At 42.7% G+C, this 16,356-nt stretch overlaps 1 protein-coding gene across 1 annotated transcript in view; it reads right to left on the bottom strand.

Annotated features, from left to right (window-relative positions):
* FGF3 (fibroblast growth factor 3) overlaps window positions 1-311 on the bottom strand; it is a 5,528-nt gene extending 5,217 nt beyond the window's left edge. Inside the window, exon 1 of the mRNA XM_026089337.1 lies at window positions 77-311. Coding sequence (XP_025945122.1) covers window positions 77-311 — 235 coding nt within the window. The remainder of the gene's footprint in view (window positions 1-76) is intronic.
* Window positions 312-16,356: the final 16,045 nt, after the last annotated feature.

The raw sequence follows: 16,356 nt of genomic DNA, 5'->3' as shown, positions 1-16,356 counted from the left end.
TCCCGTCCCGTCCCGTCCCACCGGCGGCGGCGCGGGCGACACAGGCACCCTGCGCCCGAGGGGTGCCGTGACTTACTGAAGACGCTGTTCTTCTCCAGCGTGCCGTTGATCTTCCCGCTGGGGTGGACCTGGAGGTGGTACTTGGTGGCACAGTAGAGCTTCCTGCGCCGCGGCGCTCCGCCGAGGTGCTCGTAGACGCCGCCGCGGCCCCCCGCGTCCCTGCGCGGCCGCGGCGCGCCCGCCGCCAGCGCCAGCGCCGGGGCCCGCGGCTCCCGCGCGGCGCTCAGCAGCAGGAGCCAGATTATAACCATCGTGGCATGGTGGCGGCCGCGCTGGGGCTGCGGGGGGCGGCGAGGCGGGGGGCCGGCGGCGCCCGCGCCCCCATGGAAGCCCCCGGCCAGCAGCGCCCGAGGCTGCGGGGCACCCGCCGGCTCACGTCGCGAAGCGCCGGCGAGGGGCTGCCAGCCTCGATCCGCCGCTTTTATCTGTCTCGGATTTACTTAGATCAATAGACATCGGCAAAGGCCCCCGAAGAGTCCCAGCTGTTTGTGTTGGATGGAGCTGCCGCGGCCAGTCTTCTCCTTGGGTTTCCAGATAGACAGACTGCAGGCAGGAGACAGAGAGAGGGAGGGAGAGACCCGCTGAATTTCAGCAAGAGCAAAATAGTTGGTCGACAGAGCATAGAAATAAAAGCGGCTTCCTGCAACAATAGCCTGATCTGCGGCCAATTGATACAGAGCAGAGGAGGCAAAAGGTATCAGGCTCGTGTGAACTCCCAGAGTGCAGCGTGGATAAAATTACACAGCATCTCTCCCTCACACACACACACACACACACACACACACACACGGAGGCTTGGCCGCCGCCGGCTCCGCGCCCGCGGAGCCCCCGCGCAGCCTCCGCGCCGCACCGTCACCTCCCGCCCAACCCCGCGGGCCGCCCTGACCCAGGTCCAAACCAAACATCCCGGGGAGGGAGCTTTTGAAAAGGCGCATTTTAAGAGCAGAAGCAGCAGAAAGGGGGCTCCGGTCGCGCCTCCCCCTGAGGCTCGAGGGGAGCAGCGCCGTTTAATGCCTTTCGCCCAGGCATTAGTGATTTTTCAGTTTCTTTCTCCCCTTTGTCCCAGATGTTGAAAGAAAACAGTTATTACTAAATCAGTCAGCGCACGGTTATAAATAAGATGCATTATTTAAATAGGTCTTTCAAGGTTTAGTCATTTCCACATCAGCGCAGGCAAAGTAGGGCCCAGCCACATAGCAAATGTTGTTACATGCGTCCTTGAATGAAGGTGTAAGAAGTTGGAGCTAATCCTTTTTCTTAACTTTGGTGCCTGGTAAGTCTCATTAGCTATAGCAGATCTGCCCTCGCTACCATATAGCTTCACACAGCTGCCTACGCTTTCAAAATATGATGGAGCTACCTATAAATAAATACAAAAGAAGGCAAAAGGTTCGACAACTCAGTGAATTACGCTGTCCCTGTGTGTTACTCAAAGGCAGCTCGTTAATTAGATTTGCATCTGAAACAGGCAGTGGGAGTTTTGGGGAAGTGTGTGAGAGATAATTAGTATTAATGTGCTTGAAGGGCACACAAATATACCTTTGAAGTGAGTCATGTCAAAATTCAAGCGTTTGACCTTGATCAATATAAATTTGTTTCAGTATCTGTGAACAAGAAGAGGTCTATAAAATATTTTTAAAGGACATTCCTACGTAGAGCAAGAGGATTTTCTTACATCTTAAAGCGATCTTAAAAAAGGAAGCTTTTACTAGTCGGAAGATAAGGAAAGGCATACGACCTTTTCCTAAAAGGAATGGCAGAAGGGCAAAACGATCTAGAAAGCTACTCCCTATTTTAAGTTGGCCTTAATATTTAGTAGTTCTCCAAAGCTAAAAGGCTTTTCATTATACAGTCGTCTGGAATAAAAGGAAACACATAAAAAACCCACAAGCACCCCTCTCCGCCATTACCACCCCTTCCCCGCTCCCCCCCTTTTCTTCTCCACGAGTTAAGCCCTAACCTCACAAGGAGAGTTTGATCTGGGGATGACAAATGTTTGTACAATTAATTCTTTATTGTTGTTTTTCTGCAATGCCACTTATAGGCAGCAGTGTAGTTTAGTAAAAGCAAACGATTAAAAATTGAAATAAGGAAAGCACTGTGTCCCTTAAAAAATATGAAAACGTAAACATGCAGGACACTAATCTTGGTGTGCGCGGGGGGGAGATGGTTGCTTGCGGGCCAAATCCTTCAGTTCTTCCTAAAACAACAACCCCTCTGGAAAGGCTTCCTCCGGGGACGCACAGTAAATTGTGTCCTGTGTACTCCTAACCTCTCCCGAACTGCAGGACAGAACCGAGAGCAGGACGAAAAAAAAATCTACGGACATGCCACGAGTCTCCTCAAAGATATATTTACAGACAGTGTGCGAAAGCGAGATACAGCATATTTACGCTCAATAACTATAACGATCGCTTCCGAGTTAATCTCAGGTCGTCCCGAGGCTGTTGTCTCTCCATGTAGCTGCGCAAATGACATTTTACAATTTTGGATTTGCAGGGTATTTTTCATTAGCGCTCTGAAAAAAACAATCCCACAAGATCCTCCTCCCTCCGCCCCCACCACAATAATAAACCAAAAAGAATAGTGGGTGGAAGAGTAACACGTTAATGACTTTTGCTCAAATTGCTTCCATCTTGATCACATTTTCATAATTAGCACCATCATCTACAAATCTTTCCGCCCTGGGCATCTAACACAGACAGGCTTCCCAAGCGATGTGTATTCTACTTGTTCGGGAGGGGAACACTTATAGGTCTATCATTAATGGGTCCCTTTCAAATGAAATGAATACGACCTCCCCTGAAATATCAAAGGGCTGCAGCTACCTTGTCTCGCTTGGGACAACACTGAATAGCAGGCAACCGTAAGTCGTTTTGCTCTAGTCAGACATCTATACAATAAAACGTAAACCCACTCTTGTATATTTTAAGTTGTCTGGTGGCCATTTTTGAAAACAAAAAAGGGTCCTTTTAATGTGGTCTAATTCTGACAGAGGGTGGGACGTCAGATGTGGTCTACCGATTCTTTCTGGAAATATTTTTAATTATGCCCCAAAGCTCCTTGTAGCCCCAAAGTAATAATCAGAGAGCAGTTTGAGTCTGTTACTTAATGTGGAGGGGAAAATGGGCTCTAGACCGTATGCAACCAAATTAGAATTACAGCCTATAATGATCTATTAATTTGCTTGAAATGTGTAGTTTTAAATGGAACATGTTAGGTATCTACTATTCTTTGTGCTTGATTTTGCTAACGGAATACTCCAAGCCTTCTTACGGTTAAGCAATAAAGACAGCATTTCCCCTAGCAAGTCACTGGCTAAAAGTGACTATTTGAGACAGATGTTTTTATTCTCATAGTGCGCTCCGGTTCCAAAGCACACAAAACCTTGTATTCTTAGCTGATGGCTCTGGGAGAGGGATGGTGTATTCAGATATGTGCGTCTATGATTTTTTATGACAAAGCAATACATCTTTCTATTTAAGTGTTGTAGACGGGTAAATATTGAAAAAAACGCACAATTTTTGAAAGCCAGCCCCCTCCCTTAAAAATGCTAGCTAACTTTATCCCGCGATGAACTTTGCAAGCACACATTTTGCAGGGATTCAGCTCTAACACCGCGGCCGCTCGCCGCCTGGTTTCGCGGCGCTGCCCGGTGCCGGCGCCCGTGCGGGGCTGCCGTCGCCCCTCCGCCCGCGCCCGTGGTTTACGGCGGCCCCGCTACCCTAACCAGAAGGAAGCTACAATTTGTCGAGCAGTAAATACCAAGGCGGTGGGTGGAGTCCCCAGCAGAAAAAAAAATCTTCCTTCACCAATTAAAAATCCATCCGAGCTCCAACGTGGACCGTGGGAAGGTCTCAAAGAAAACAGCCTCGGTGGCTGTTAGGTGTTTTGTTTGCAACTGTGTCAATGCAATCTCCTTCTCAACACAACTTTCCTGCTAGATGCAGTTTGATCACACCTGCTGCTGCTGATACTGGGCAGAGATTATAAAATTCAATTGATTTTATTCAGCTATATTTTGTTTTCTTTGTGATTTCCCTGTGGGGCTCTCCTGCACCCTGTGAACAATATAATCTTGTTTAAATGACTTTCCAGACCACACAGCATCACATTACCCTGCTCCATACGTGTTGGCAATATTATTTATCGTATTGTACACTCTCAGCTTCTGAAAAGCAGGATGCAGGGGGGGTGGAGGAGGCAGTAGCTTTGCAGCTCTCAGGTGGAGAAAATAGTTTCCTTCAGTGTGTATCAAGTGAAAGTAGTCACAAAGAATTCTCTAAAGAAAATATTAAGTATGTAACAGACATACCACAAGTTCTCCACCCACCTGACACTTCAGACATTAAAAAAAAAAAAAAAAAATTTAGAACTTCTAGAACCTCTATATTTAGGTTAAAACCATGTGTGGTTTACTGACATCACTGAGATCTGTGAACATATCTGCTATATGTATGTATTTTAAATTATTATCATTATTTACAGTTTTACTGATATAAAGATGCCAATGCCTAAGCTCCTTACTCTAGCAAATTTCTATTAAAGTCAGCAAGCATTTGCTTGGCTGAGGACTGAGGGATTAATCCTTGATTCAAAGTCCATGGAATTCACTAAGAGCCTTTCCTTTAGTGCCACAGTACATTTGGATCAGGCCCAATCTTATTACTAGAAAAATTACTTTCCCTTGTTCTCTTAATGGCTGATTGGATGAAAATATTCAAAATGATGAATGCAGCAACATTAAAAAAAAAATTTAAATAGCTCTTTCTTCCCTCTGTTACTTATTCCTTTTCTCTGCAAGAAAGAAAGGGAACAGTAGACGGAAACGTAACACTACAGAAATATGCGCTACAGTACAGTTTAGATGACTGTCATGTGGCTTGTAAAGGTTTCTGGCCAACTCAAACTGTGCTACAACAGGGATATTCAGACCAATACAGAACTGCAAACCGCAGCCATGAAAATAACTAAATAAAAGGGGTATGGAGATGTCTGGAAGTGGAGAGAGGGAGTGTAAAAACATAGAAACATAACTCATTAATGACTTGGGGGCCAGATTTGCACACCTGCTTCCCACTGTTGAGATCCCATTCAGTCACTTAGTAGGCTGAGCTCTTGGAAGAAATTTGCTCCTTTCTTGGTAACTCAGTGTTTTTAAAATCAGTTCCAGAGCGTTCCTCTAGATTTACAGAAAAGCATGGTGTAACTGATAGAGGTGCCTGGCCCACACTCCCAATGTATTTGTCTTTGTGCAGGAAGGATCCACTGTTCAGATAAATCTCTTACTACTTTTAGCATTTCTCCCCCTGTTTCTTTCACAATCCGAAGCTTGTTATGATCTCACTCAGCCCTGCAAATCTCTGGGAATTGGGTTACCTGGAGATAAAAGATCGCTCTTTCTCAAAGCTGTGGTTGGATCAACACTTTGCAAAATCAGATGACAGGCTTAGAGGTCAGGCCCAGGTCTGTGCATGAGGCTGCCCAAAGACCAGGAAGGAAAACTGAACGTAGCTGCTTTAGGGAAATGTCACGTGCAGGAACATATGACCCTGGATGAAAGAACCTACTGCCAGGTATAAACTACTCTAAACTGAAACTTGATAAATGTTGCATTTAAAATTTTCTGCTTTTTAGGAAAGATTACTTCAGATCAAGGTTTGCATCACATGGCTGGGGTTTTCCCAGGAAATCCCATTCAAGGTTTTAGGTTGTACTAAGGTGGCTGTGAAGGAAAGTATCTTAAGGAAGTTTCACCTAGATCAAGGGTAGGACAGAGGGACAAATAGGAAGGAGAAGTAAGGGCAACGAATGGTTATGCAAATTTCACTTTTAAAAGAAAATGTAGGAGAAAAACAGAAACACAAGTTAAAATAAGTATATTAGATGAATTTCAATGGAATCCAATTTCATTCTACTTTCTTTTGCCTCAAAGGAAGACAGTAAAATACCTGGCATTTGTCACCAGTGCATTAAAGTGACCCCACTGTATTCCTTATGCACACACACGTGCACACACACACACACACACACACTCTGACATGCTGTACAGTAAGGATGAGAAAAAAAACATGCAGTGGGAGGAAGGAAAGAATGAAAAGGGTATTTTCTCATGATATTCCTAACACCTACCTCGGAGCCTGTATGGAAAACATAATGGAGCACTAAGTATCTCCCAGGTGTTCGAGATGCAGTTACATGTGCGTGAGCTGGTCTCTAGATCCAGCATCACGACAGCCTCTTTGACCACAGAGTTTCAGCCCCCGGCTGTGGCATCTCCACCCTGACCACTCTGGGCTGGTGTGGAGGCGCTCAGGACATGGAGCTGGCCAGAGCAATCCTGAGGTGCCACCAGCTTGGGCTGAAATCAGGATTATTTTGGTCCCCTCCGGGACTGTGCTGCAGGTGCCCAGGAAGCCCTCAGTGGATGGGGACGGGGATGGGGAGAGGCTGGAGTGTGTCATCCTACCTGCGCCGTCACAAAACCGGCACCATCCAGTGCTGTGCAATCCATGTCCATCCTGCAGACACCCTCTACAGGGAAAGAACGTGTGCATCTCGTGCTATGTCTGGAGCTTTCTAAAGGATCCTAAAGGAAATCATCTGTTCAGAACAACCCATGTGATCTTTCTTTATCGTTTGTCCTATTGTGCGGAGGCAGAAGTCCTGCTCCATCAGTCCTTCTGACCAGTGCTGCAGACAAGGAGGACTTCATATCTCCTCACTGCTGCACTTCTCAGTCTTCCTTCAGGAAAGTTTATACTTTTTATCTGTTCACTTTAACATCAATGTTTTAAGACAGAGCTTGTGGTAATTTTTCTGACCGTCACTTGGACCTAGTAGTGCCGCTTTCATTTGAGATGCCACCACACAAGTTCCCTTTTGCAAAATGTCTCAGCATCCCTCCCTGCTGTGTACAGCTGGTCTCATACCATCACTGCTGGGCTCTCCTCCAGCCCGGCAGCCCCTGCCATCTCGTTCCCGGCTGCCCTCTCCCCCGGCACCCCGCTGCCCTGTACTGTGGTGCCCCTGCAGCTATGTGGCCTCAGTTCCTCTGGCCCTCTTATTTTCTGCAAGCTTTGTCAAATTCTTTCCATAGTTTTAAGTAGAAAAGCTTCTCCTGAAATCCCTGTTTAAGGCCCATATGGTATATCTTGGGTAATAGTAATTTTTACGGGAACACTAAAGAGGAATTAAATCATCTGTGGGGAAAAGTAGTAGTTTTATCCTTCTTCAGAGGAAACTGCTTATTACAATAGCCTTCTCAACTAGTTAGGTTATTAATCAAGTGATTAATAACATGTTCTAGACACCTTATATTTAAGACAGTGCATCTAAGAAAATATTACATAGGTCAAGACAATCTCGCTCCACCAATTCAACCCTGTTTGAGAAGTGGGTAAGGCTGTCAGAGCTGCTAAATCTGAAGGTTTATTCTTCACCTGTAATGTAAAAAGGGAGGGAAGTTTAATAACTTAATAGTATGTTACCTTAACACACATTCTAATTTGAGGTAGACTTCTACCACCTTTTTTTTCTCAAAAAAAAATGTCATAGACATCAGGACCCAAATTGGCAAGATGGTATCCAAAGGAAATAAAAGATGTTCCTAAAGAGTTTTAGAAGGAAGATATAGACATAATTTGTGACTGACAGCAGCACAGAAATGGACTGAGGACTGCCCATGACACAGCTGGTGCCACGAAGCTGCTGTGGACCTGCACTCCCTTCCTTGCTACTTGCAGCGTCTGGTTTACCTTAGTGATTGCTAGCCTCAATAGACAATTTTCCCGCAGAAAGGTGGGTTTTGGTGGCAAAGGGGTATACTAAGATGACTGAAAGTGTTCAGGACCATTTTATTTCCTGGTCTTTCCATTGCAGCATTGCAGCATTGCAGCATCTCTGAGTGTTGTAACTCAGTTTCAGACACAAGCATCACCAATTTCAGGTGATGCTTGAGCCAAGGGTTTGCACAGAAGTGGTTGTGTAAGCATCAGAAGTGGCAAGTCTTGATATCACCAGCATCCACAGCCAAGTTCCTTGTGTGCTGGAAGCCACAAGTGAATTTGCAATGGACACTTTTCTCTTATCTCTGGATACTCTTTTGGCAGCTGCCTCCCTTTCTGCAGAACATGAAGTAGCATAACCTCAGAACAGGGAAACTAGAGGCTGACCACCACTATTATTTTATCCATCTCTAGCCATTACTGCCATATCTCACCCCACTTCATTGTTTTCTTTCAGATTTTTTTTCTCATAAGAACATGATAGACGGCCTTCTCTTTCCTCTAGATGAGATGTCTGACTATTAAGGACAGGTAAGTCTTTTTTTGTTACTTTTCAATATGCCCAGCATAAGGGAGTTGTATCCCATAGACATAGACATCTCAGATGCCTTCGCTGGGGCCTTCTTTCAGGCAGATATGTAAGGACCATAATTTTTCCTTAGGCTCATTTTAAATGTATTGATGTATACTGCAGAACTGCTCCCTTAGTGAATGGTGATCAGTTAAAGGAGGCTGGGTAAGTACTTATGTATATCACAATGACTCAGAAGAAACTGCTTTCTGCACCCTTTGCTCTTGTGAATCTCTTCTAGGTAATACAGTTATTGGCCTTAATAATCTATTCCCTCCCCCCAAAAAATCCAGAACTGTGCCCATATCATCTCTCACAAACCACGCACAGAGAAACGTTAGAGTCCCAGTCAGGTCCTTCAGCTATTTTCGATTTTGCTTTCGGCTCAGGGGCCTCCCGGTCTTTTGTACACATGCCATATTCCATGTAATAACACAGTAAAAATGCTTGGATACAGCATGTAGTCAGCGCTTCAGACTTATCTGAATATAGTCATCTACAACAGTGAAGAAACATAGTCTGTGTTTGCAAATGCACCTGTTTCAATCCAGCTCCACCATTTTCTTTGTTGGTGGCTGATGCTTTAGGATTAAAATGAGGGTCTAACTAGGATCATTTCACAATCTAAACAAAGACTACTGGAACCAAAAAGGGTCTTTGGGAGCTGTCAGGTGTACCTTGGAAATACACTTGTCCTCTGATTTTAATGGACACTTAACCACAGAAAGTCAAAACACATCAGGAGTTTCTGCAACAGAAGTGATAAATTTTCTTGGTATCAATCTTTGTGTAAGACCATGGATTTCCATTTCCAGGAAAGCAGAGAATCTTAGCGAAATATCTAGAAATACAGTACCCACCAAAGCAGACCCTCAAAGAAACAACAGCTTTTATCAAATTGCTCTACAAATGGACATTTGCCACAGAGGGCAAAGCCATTCACAACTCTCCCTTTTCCCATAATCAGGTCTTTAGAGGACATATTCTTCCTAGACTGAAGCTAGCTGATTTTCAGTAGATTCTCTTCAGTTCCCAGAACTGAAGGACTCCAAAGAAAGTTAGACATATGCAGTAAAGAACAGTCCCCAAAACAGTCTGGTAGACCAGATAGTTGCAATACTATAGTCTCTACGTCAAGCAGGCCCAGACCCTCTGACGGCTTGCACAGACTGTTTCCCAGGAACATTCCTACCTCCTGTCCCAGTCTGATACTTCATTAGTACAAACCACAGTGCATTCCAGTATGGAAAACTCAGATTTCTTATGTGAGGTCCAGGGCACCAGCTATCTGTTTGTCCCAGAAGTGTCTCTTTTGTTCGGATGAGAAAGGATGTTACCTGGTGGTTCAGCTATGTCAGAATGCAATGCTGTTCTCTAAACTTAACCTCTGTATCAAATTTCAGTAGGGAAAACCTGGAAAACTTTTCAAAGACACTTCCTCAGATAATTTGGGCAATGCTAAAAGAAGCATGGTTCCCCTTCTGCTTCTGCACCATGGCTCTCATGCATGGCTGATCCATGTATAACAAATCCCACCTTGTGCTTTGCAAAATCTTGTACCTGATCACAAAAATTCCTCTTTCTGTCTCTGACCATTTTGCTCTTTCTACACTCTGCAGTGGAAGTAATCCTTTTCCTGTGGAGCAGGAAAAGTTTTAATACTTATTCACCCATTGTATCATTTCCGCTCAAGGAAGTAAAAATGTACATGTAATTTTCAGTCTGTTCTCCAACCCAATCCAGTTAAATCATTAAATATCCAAAATATACTCATTCCTGTGTAAGAGAAAAATGGGGGGGGCACACAAGCCTGCTCTGGTTTCATGTCTCACTCCATCCTCTACTACCTTCCTCCACCCAGGAGGATGAAAGTGAAGCCCAGCAAGGCAGGTACCTGCTCTCACTCTGCGTAACCACCTCAGACTCGATTATTTGACTGTTCTGAGAAGCAGGAGGTCGGGTTTGCCTGCCCCATTTCACAGACTTGCTTCCCTTCCCCTCTAACCTCTCCCCTGTCTGTTTGCAGAGCCATGTCCTCCCCTCCAGCACGCCATGCTGAGGACTCCTCACCAGCGATCCTCTATTGCCATTTCCCAAAGAAGCTAAATGAAGCCTACACCACTAATGCCCTTGGCCAGATAAGGAATAGAACAGTCCATTTATAACTTAAAATGAGACAATCTTGGCTCAATAATATTTGGAAGTTAATAATTGCTGTGAGTGATCTACAGCTGATGCAGGTTTGCAGAGCTCCCCTGAAATAAATCAGTGAAGTTATGGCCAGCCAACCATCCGGGTTAAAAAAGAATTGCAGGTTTCATGATCACCTGAATTTTATGAAAGCAGAATGCAAATAGTTGTAGTGGTTTGTTTATCTGCTTTTGTTTGGAGTTTTCAAATAAAACTTTTTTCAGGTCACTCGTTAAAACTTTTTTTAGCATATGAAAAAGAATAATGCCCACCTCTGAACAGATGCACACATACACACAACCCACATGCCCCAACCAAACATAATGCCCGAACTTGCAAACCCTTTGTCATGAAAGTAGTCTTTATCCGCAAGAGCGATGCCATAGGACTATTCATGCAATGGAGAATTACTCACACAAGTAAAAATTTGCAGGATCAGGTCCTGGATCCAACAACAACATTTTAATTACAGAAAATCCCCAAGCAATGTGTACAAAAGATTTTTTTTTCCTGGACAATAACAAAGGTTATTAGCCTGTTCTTTTTTCCCCCCTCTTGCTCTTTGGTTTAAAAGGAGGCACCAATAATCCAAACCAAATAAAACTGACCTTTGAACCTTTTCTGCTGTACTTTTTCTCATGCCATGATTTCTTTAGTGTGTTAGTGATCTGAAGGCTCGTTCTGGGCTACAGCCACTTTCCCAGACAGGACTGCCTTTCGTCCCCTGACAAATCACTGCTGAGCCCCTTTTGTCCTGCACCACTTTGATCTCACCTGCCTGTCAGGCAAAAAAGAACTCCCGTACAGTCAGAATGCCTTGCAAACAAATTGGCAACCATTTCATTCCCATACACCATTTCAACAAAGATCAAGATAGAGATAGAGAATTTTTAACCCTTTCATTGACCCGTACAACCCAGAAGGAATGCTCAATTCTGGTGGAGTGATAAGATAATTTCCTAAGGAATTGGAAGGTAAAACAAAACAGAAAACAAAAAACCCCCTTCTGTGGATCATAATTGCAGAGCATATTACCTTTCAAATACAAAGGAGTTATTGCACAGTGGGCAGTGCTATGTTCGGATACAAGCTCTGTAGAAGATCGATTCCTTTTAATTGGACAGCAGCTTAAGCATAAACTAAAGAAACATAATAGGTATTCTCCAATGTGAATGAAATTAATCCTATTGTAAATAACCATTGTAGTATTTAAYGGGCTATCTGAATCCATTCCAATATACAAACTTAGCCATAAGAGTGTTTCTTCCCCAGTTTAAGCTCTGTATTTTTTTTCTAACTTCACAGTTCCTCACCAAATCATCACATGAAGTTTAGAAAAGGTATTATGCGTCAATTTTAAAGTGATTTCATGCTTGGCAATGATTTACCAAGATCTGTGTATTGCATTTTGTGATATTGAAGACACCTTGTCCTTTGCTAGATCAGCTACCATGCTGCTCCTCGGCTGGGCCTGCTCCCAATGGGTCATGCTCTGCCTTTTATTTCAAGGCAAAACTCCCTGTCATCTTCAATGAACTAAGATTAGCATGAATACAGGTGCATTTCAGCTGCTCACCATTTATCTGCTCCCAGCTGTTTCCGCGTGCCAGCCTCCTGCCCTCTTTCCACAGTAGGAGCCCTGTTTACCCAGTAGCCTGTCTTGTACCAAAATGCCTCGGCACCTTTTTTTGGTCTACAATGTGTGAAATCTTGATCCTGCTGAAGCAGAGAGTGAAATTCCCATTCCCTTCAATGGGCCAGGGTTTCATTACAGCTTTTCATTTGCCTAGGGTGTCCCAGTTTTTGGTGAGACCAGTTCCCATCAAAATCGAAGGAAGCTCAGCTGCCAACTTGGGGGCAGGAGGACCAGAGCGAACCCTTCTGCTGTGGAAGCTGTGTTGGTCCTTTTGGAAAATGGTCTGGTCGGGTGAAAGAGGGCATATTCATACTGACACACTGAATGTATGTTTGCTTTCATTCACAGTTACAATTTCTAATCCTTAAGCCAGTTTTGTAGTTTTTATATATGACCTAGTCAAAAATATAGAAACTCCAAGCCTTGACCCCAAATGTTTTTCTCTCAAAAATTTTTTTCCTGTCACAATCTATAACAAGGTTAAACCACTGATGGCCAGATCCAAAGTTCACTGGGGTAAATCAGAAGACTTGCATTGACTTACAAGAGCTTTAGACTAAGCCCTTATATGGTGAACTATTTTCACAAATCTGAGTACAAAAATCAACCTCTTCCTTACTAAAATGTTAAATTAAACATATATATAWAATTACATATATATACATATTATATATTTTWTATATATATGTAATTACATATGTATGTATGTATGTATGTATGTATGACCACCTGGGACTTTTTTGCAGCCAGTATACATTAGAACCTTTCTGAGGGTGATCTTACTCAGGAGGGGAAGCTATAACTTGTATCTGAATCACTGAAAGCAAAAGTCAGCACCAAGTTACCTTTGCATATCCATTGCTTTGACTGGCGCCCTTCTCCGTGTAACTCTATATAATACCTTCCAGCTAATTTAAAGAAACGTTCTCTTTTTTTACCTGTTCCCATCAGCTATTTAGAGTGCACTCACTTTTCTTTTTCTTTGAGCCTGATTATTTATAATTAGCATTTTCTGCCTCATGTAATTGTGCCTTAAACTCTTTCACATTGGGTTAATTCACTGACTTTAAAATCTATTAATTGACATCCAGAGGGAAAAAAGTAAACATGTCTTTAAAGATGGCATGAATGGTTGAATCGAGATTAGGTCCCCACTCTTTCAGACCCTGATTTTAAGGGAAGGCTGCAGTCTTCAAAAATCAATTGTCTTCAAAGCTCCAAAAAGAAATGGAATGAACAGGGGTCAGACTCAAGAGCATCCCTTGTGTGCTGGAGTTAACATTACCTAAGTACTTTAAGCGATCACTAATTAGTGCTTTCAATGGGCACTCTGAAGACTGCAGGGTTGAAATATCTTATTTAGGAATAAACAATTGTCTAAGGCAGACTAGATCAACTCTCCAACGGGAGCAGCAAAATAACTCTTCTGTTACAACCTGTAACCAGAGAGAGGTCCTCAAGGGCCAGTTAAACCGTGCACAATTGTCACTTTCCTTTATTCCCAGGTTAAGACAGCCACAGGACTCTTGCCTGTATAGGCAAGTGCACCTCCCAGTTATATTCAGTTTTTAATACAGCCCTTTAATGTTGCCCTCAGCAACATTAGTCTGCCAACGGTATTTAGGAGACTAGGCAGTAAAAAAAGCAGCCTAGCCAGCTATTGCATACAGAGTTTGGAAATATTCCTAAAATTAAAGTTCCATTAAAAATCCATAAAGATTATTTCATAGGTGTGTTTAATTTGGTGGAGTTAGTGTTCACTAACCACAACTCATTTAAGCAAAACAAGAGGGTCTAATAGAGCAGCAAGTTGTAAGTGAATATTGCAGAATCCTTGAGTTTCAAATTGACAGCCATAAATATTTTCCAGGTATAACAGCTATAAGAAAAAAACCTGAATAAGGAGGCAAAAACACATCATGTGACACATATATTCAATTTTTAACAGTGTAATTACAAATACTGAGTGTTCTTGATAAATGTTTTATAACTGCATTGTCAAATGCAGTTTTTCATGAAAAATGAGAACAATGAATATACACAAGGAAAGGGCTTTGCCTTAGAAAACTGCAAACTGGAATAGGAGTGCCATTTGTAAAAGTACTACTTCATAATGACTTATTTGCTTATCTTTTTTTATATTTACTCATTGATGTAATGTGAGGGTGTACAATAGGAAGTCAATAGAAACTCCAAGAGAGAAAGAAAAAGCTTTGACTTGGACTTTTATCCTGAGCCTGCCATATTGCATAAATGAAATTTTCCTTTCAGGAAAACTAGCAGTTCAGTCACCAAATGAGCAAAAATGAAAGTGGGACCATGACTCTGCTCTAAAAAATGGTAAAAATCTTTGTTATCCAGCAGAAGGAAGAACTTCTATTTTTAAAAAGAAAATTGCCAAAAAGACAAAATGTTTCTGATTTCACAAAGGCTTAATGCTTCCCTTCAAACATTTTGAATTTTTGAAAATTTTGAATTCTTTAAAAATTGAAAAGCCAAAATGGTTTCATTTTTTCCACTAAAGACTCAAACTCTGATTTCTGTTTATCAACAAAATTTGTCTAGGAATAATTCTGTCCAGCAATACTGAAATGCATATTGTACAAATCCTGTTGAGTTCTACCATGGATTCTACTAATAACATGGATTCTAATAGCAGAAGCTTATTTACTAAACTCCGTGCCAAGAATTTGCTTTTTGTGCTCTACACCATATGTATATGCTAGCATATAAGTACTATTTCCAGCAATACTCTTTATCTGAAATTTCAGTGGCTGTTGAATGCTGGTAGTGCTAATTCCTCTTTTTACACATAGCTTAAGAACCACTCAACTATTTCTGACTTTTGACGCTGGCTAGCATCATCCCCTTGTCACAGGAAAGCCAGGAGCAGCCTAGGCACTATAAGCCCTCAGGTTTTGTAGTGATGAAGACCATCAAAGTATCTAACTAGGCAGACCTGGACTTTAAACTACCCCAGTAGCTGACTGGTTGTATCTCGACTACGTCCACATTCACACTGAGATCAGTAAAACATTTATTAACCGAACCTCCCAATTTAAAAGCAGACAGAGAGATATGGGAAGCAAGATAGTTTTCTGAAGATGCTTGCAGGCACTAACTGGTGGCATGATTTGTGGGAGAGAGTCAGGGTCTGAAAGGGATGCTTAGTCATTTGCACTTGCTTTTTTAACAGTGATAGGGGAAGGAAAATGCTCCTGACCGATGATGAGTTACTGTGTTCCTGCATGAGTCTGGAGGACTATTTATTGTTTTCCATACTAACTAATGCAACTGATAACAAGGAGCAAGAAAACTGTTGTCCTCCAGACACTGTGATAATTTTGCCTTCTTTTTTGAGGGAGGACCACTATTCACAGATGTGAGATTGAGGTAAACTGTGATGTGATGTTATGAGGGGAATTATGGCAATCTTGCCAATATTGGTTTGTTTATCCGTTGTGGGGGAATTGCCTCAGACTGAGTTTGGGGAGAAGCAAGCAGAAAATGCTACAGTTCAAAGAAGGCAGACCAAACTATGACATTTCTGAGCTGTTGGGGAAAATGAAAGAGGTGTCCGCACAGCAAAATAATATAGATAGTCTTTCAAATCATTAGTCTACCAGAAAAAAACAAACCTGTATTTGTGGAATCTGACCGCATCAACTCGGAAAGTTTTGAATGAACATTGTAAGCTTTGGAGTGTTTTTTTGAAAAGTCTGATGCTGTTTTTAAAAGGCCCATTGAGGGTAATGCTTTGACTCTGTATCTGGCATACAGAGTGGTTAGCAAAGTCCTAGAGGAGTTTCAGGAATTTTTTCTGTTTCCTCTGTACAAGGAACCTGTGTGCGATGGCCATAAGGAAGCCGCTTACCAGAGGATTAAATTAACAGCTGATGCTCCTCTGAACATATTGTGAGATGTTTTCTTTTTGTGGTTTGCTTTGGTGCTTGGTGGGCGTGATACGAAGATTACATGCGTCAAGTCCGATGCTTTGTATCTGTGCTCTGGTATTACAATAGTTCTTTTTCTCTGGTAGCAAAGGGGTTAGTTTTTAAGGGTGCCTCTGCAGCCAGTTCAGTTGGCTAAGTGCCACAGCTACAAAGTATTTG

The sequence above is a fragment of the Apteryx rowi genome, unplaced genomic scaffold, assembly GCF_003343035.1.
Source record: "Apteryx rowi isolate R43461 unplaced genomic scaffold, aptRow1 scaffold_81, whole genome shotgun sequence".
Lineage (NCBI taxonomy): Eukaryota > Metazoa > Chordata > Aves > Apterygiformes > Apterygidae > Apteryx > Apteryx rowi.
The sequence above is the reverse complement of the archived record's forward strand: the minus strand, read 5'-3'. Positions and strand labels throughout refer to the sequence as shown.